General features: G+C 47.0%; 1 protein-coding gene across 1 annotated transcript; it reads right to left on the bottom strand.

Moving 5' to 3' along the window:
* Positions 1-1,030: 1,030 nt before the first annotated feature.
* On the bottom strand, positions 1,031-2,073 carry LOC119293681. The gene has a single exon (XM_037572062.1). It carries the CDS (start codon positions 1,887-1,889, stop codon positions 1,302-1,304), a length of 588 nt encoding a protein of 195 aa, XP_037427959.1. The 5' UTR covers positions 1,890-2,073; the 3' UTR covers positions 1,031-1,301.
* Positions 2,074-3,635: the final 1,562 nt, after the last annotated feature.

Raw genomic sequence — 3,635 nt, 5'->3', positions numbered from 1 at the left:
TGTTTCGACACTTCGTCATATCAACGTACCAAGAAATTGCAACATATATTGGAGTAAAATACTTGTGATAATTAACATTCCAATCTGAATATAGGAAAAAAGCGACATACTCAGAATTAAATTAGAGATATCAATATCATATTTTAGGAAAAAAGATTCAATCTTCTCTAGAAGCAGTTCACCAAATAGCAACGTTGTGTTTCAAACACAATCTAATGCGTTTAAACTGTCCAAAGACTTCCTCTGGAGCATTTGGCATAGGACATCTGTGATCTCCATAATTTTCTTCATGAGATGTAGAATGAATACAAAATCAAAGAGATAATCATGTTTAAGACGCCCAATTCATCTCCACAAGAATATCGGTGTGACTGAATGCTCATTTGCTATACTCCGTAGAAATGCAATCGTAGCACCAAACACCTTCCTCAAGCTATTATTTGACTTGAAGTGAGAACTCCATCTTGTGTCTCTCCGCCCCTTTCCCTTTATCAAGCTCACCCAATTCAACGTCGCATGCAATTTCAGCATCTTGATTTTCTAACAACTCATCATTCTGTTGAGACAACGCACTAACAACATTTATGGTAAAATTTGCATGCTGAAAATATTTAGGGACAATTTCATTCTTTCACTTATTTGTGTCTACTCTCATCTTTACTCCAAAAAATCATGTGTTCAAGTTTGCCCCTCTACCGTCTGGTGCGTTGATGGATATACCCCCCGTGATGTTTCCATCCAGCCAAAGGGTTTTGACCTTCTCCAAAGTATTCTCTGGACATTTTTACCCCTCCCTGCCTATGTCACTTACATGTGGGCCAGGAGAAATACTTTTGTTACTCACTGGATCGTTCGCAGAGCACCAGCAATGGCACGTTGACTCCCCTATTAGTGTCATTTAATCTAATTTAGTGTATGCGTAGCTGATCTTTTTCTGTTTCAATCTGTAGCTATTTGTTTTCATCAGCGAATTAAAAATAAGCCCGGAGCATCACAATTCAGGAACCATGATCCGAGATTACGAGTTCATTGCAATTCGATTAATTTTGATAGACCCACATCGCTCAACCATCCAACTAATCAATCCTATAATTACACCGGTGGCTTAATTTCACTTGCACCATCTCATCACATGCCTTTTCGTTACAGTACATGCCTTTTCGTTACACATGCAGTTGACAGAAGAAGCATTTGAACGAAGAAAAAGAAAAGGAAGGAAAAGGAAGAAGAGACTAGATCCTGATGACAAGTCAAAGAAGCCTACTCGGCTCACCTTGTCTCGTCATCCATCGGAAAGAAATTCAGAAGAGCCAATGGGACACCTTCTTGGGAATGACACGCTCTTCGATGGTGTTTAGGCTCGGCTTCCACCCCCGGCACGACAGCTCCCGGCTCAAGAACTCCGGCCGGTGCTCCTCGAACCCGTCCGCCGTCGCGGCCGTCTCCTCCCTCCTCTCCATTTCTGCCGCCGCCGCCGCCTCGTTCTTGGCCGACCGATCGGCGTCGTCGGCTTCCCGGCTCTTCCTGGACGACAGCTTCCTCCTCAGCCCGCCCGGCATTGACCTGGACCGTGCCAGCGACCGGGACGCCGTGAGCACACGCCGCGCCTCCTCGGCGGACACCTTGCCGCGGGTGGCCGGCAGCAGGACGTACACGCCGCCCGCGCCCAGCACGTGGTCGGCCGGCAGCGGCGCGACCTTGCTGGCCCCGCCGGCGCCGCCCTTCCGCTGCTGCAGCAGGCGCGCGTCGACGACGAAGTGGCGCGGGTGGTCCATCATGAGCTCCGCCACGGACACGGGCTCGCTGAGCGCCCGCACGCTCCCGTCCGCCATCACCACCTTCCCTCCGCTCGCGCCCGCCGCCGCGCCCGCCGAGATCAGGTTCCCCATGCCGCTGCCCGCTATGCACACACGATATCTGCCTGCTCGATCGGCAATGGGCTTGCTGCTAATGGCGTGGTTGGGACGGAGGGTATTAAAACGGTGGGTGGGATAGGAGCGAATGCTTGCTGGTAAACTTTGAGGTCGGTCATAGGCGAGAATGGAAGCACCACGGACGATAGGTTATAAAAGTGTGGAGGGGGTTTAGGTTGGCCGGGCAAGAAGAGAAGAAGAAGCCAAGAAATGGCGGGTTGGGTTTGAACCCAGCTGCTCCCCGTGAAAGTGAGGTCGTTGGCGCGTTGACTCGTATTTGACGCGCTGCACCGTCACGCTCGCTTCGACTTGTTTTTCGCCGTGCCGTGCGACGTACCGTTCTCTTGTGGACGCATTTAACTTTGGGACAAAAAAATTGTCGACGGAGTACACAGCCTAACAATAAATTCTTTGGAACGTTCCTAACGATCATGAAGATTTTGGACAATGATGTAAAAAAATGAAGATTCTGGGGAACGGGAGTTGGCCGCAGGGTGTGTACGCGAGGCTTCCAAGCGTAAGTATCAGGGAAAGGGTTTATGGTAGGAGAAAAGAGAGGAAAAAAACTACTTCATCTTTAAAGAAATAAATAGTGATTTAAACGCCCTTATATTTCTGTATAGAAGGAGTATAATAGAAAGAAATAGACTCGAGAATGGGTGGTGTGGTGTGGTGCGTGGTGATGATCGAGTTGGGTCGGGCTGATAGATGTATGTATGCGTACTTTTTGTCTCAGCTCCGACCGAATACGACGTGCGACCATTTCGCGCTCCGGCCGGCCGGCTGCTGCGCTGCGTGCTCGTTCATTCCTCATGAGATCGGTAGCTAGCTTGGAACAGAATCCAAGTCTCCGTTATAGCACTACTGTTGTTGCATTTTTTTTTTTTGCGGGGGTTGCAGAGCATTAGTTGGCCGGCTAGTAGCCCTAGAATAATCCCAAGCGCGTCTGATGAAGCGGGGCCTCTCCCCTGTTGGTTTTTTTTTTTTTGAAACAATTCCCCTGTTGGGTTTTGCATTAAAACAAACGAGCAGCAAACTAATAGTACTACGTACTATATAGCTGTGCTGAGCTTGATGGGCTGTCTCCTGTGTGTATGCGATTTGGTTAAATGCACCTACGAAGTTGACGAGATCATGTTTGCTCATTGTAGTACCGGTGATCATCCTGCACGTCGCAGATTTTCAGACCAAAAGCATTGTGTCCGGAGACATGGGTCATCTCTAGTATCCCTCGCAAAAAATTAAATAAAGTCCATCTTCAATAATACCATGAATATATATATATATATATAAGAAAAACAAAGACAGAAACATGTTGAGGTCAACCAATCAATGCTGGGAAATATTGGACAGGGAGAATATGGACTTCTACGGACAGAGTTTGGCAGAGTGCTGGCCCCACCGTGATGGTGGCTCCGGTACTTACTAGTATAGCATCTAGTAGTAGCTAGTGACACTCATAATTGCCATGCTTCTACTTCCAAGCATCATTGCTGCAAAGCACAGTCTATGCCAACCTTACTTTATGTACAGTAATCCTTACTCTTGACGCTCGAGTCACAACAACAGTCTTTGAGTAGTACTCTCTCCGTTTCTTTTTAGTCAGCACATAAGGTTTGGTCAAAGTCAAGCTTTGTAAAGTTTGACTAATTTTATATTAAAAAATATAAACATTGACAATATGAAATCAACATTATTAGATGCACCACGAAATGTATTTTC

The sequence above is a fragment of the Triticum dicoccoides genome, chromosome 4B (assembly GCF_002162155.2).
Source record: "Triticum dicoccoides isolate Atlit2015 ecotype Zavitan chromosome 4B, WEW_v2.0, whole genome shotgun sequence".
Lineage (NCBI taxonomy): Eukaryota > Viridiplantae > Streptophyta > Magnoliopsida > Poales > Poaceae > Triticum > Triticum dicoccoides.
The sequence above is the reverse complement of the archived record's forward strand: the minus strand, read 5'-3'. Positions and strand labels throughout refer to the sequence as shown.

Excerpts from the sequence above, each read along its gene's own strand:
- LOC119293681 (XM_037572062.1), bottom strand. The coding sequence starts at position 1,889 with ATGGGGAACCTGATCTCGGCGGGCGCGGCGGCGGGCGCGAGCGGAGGG.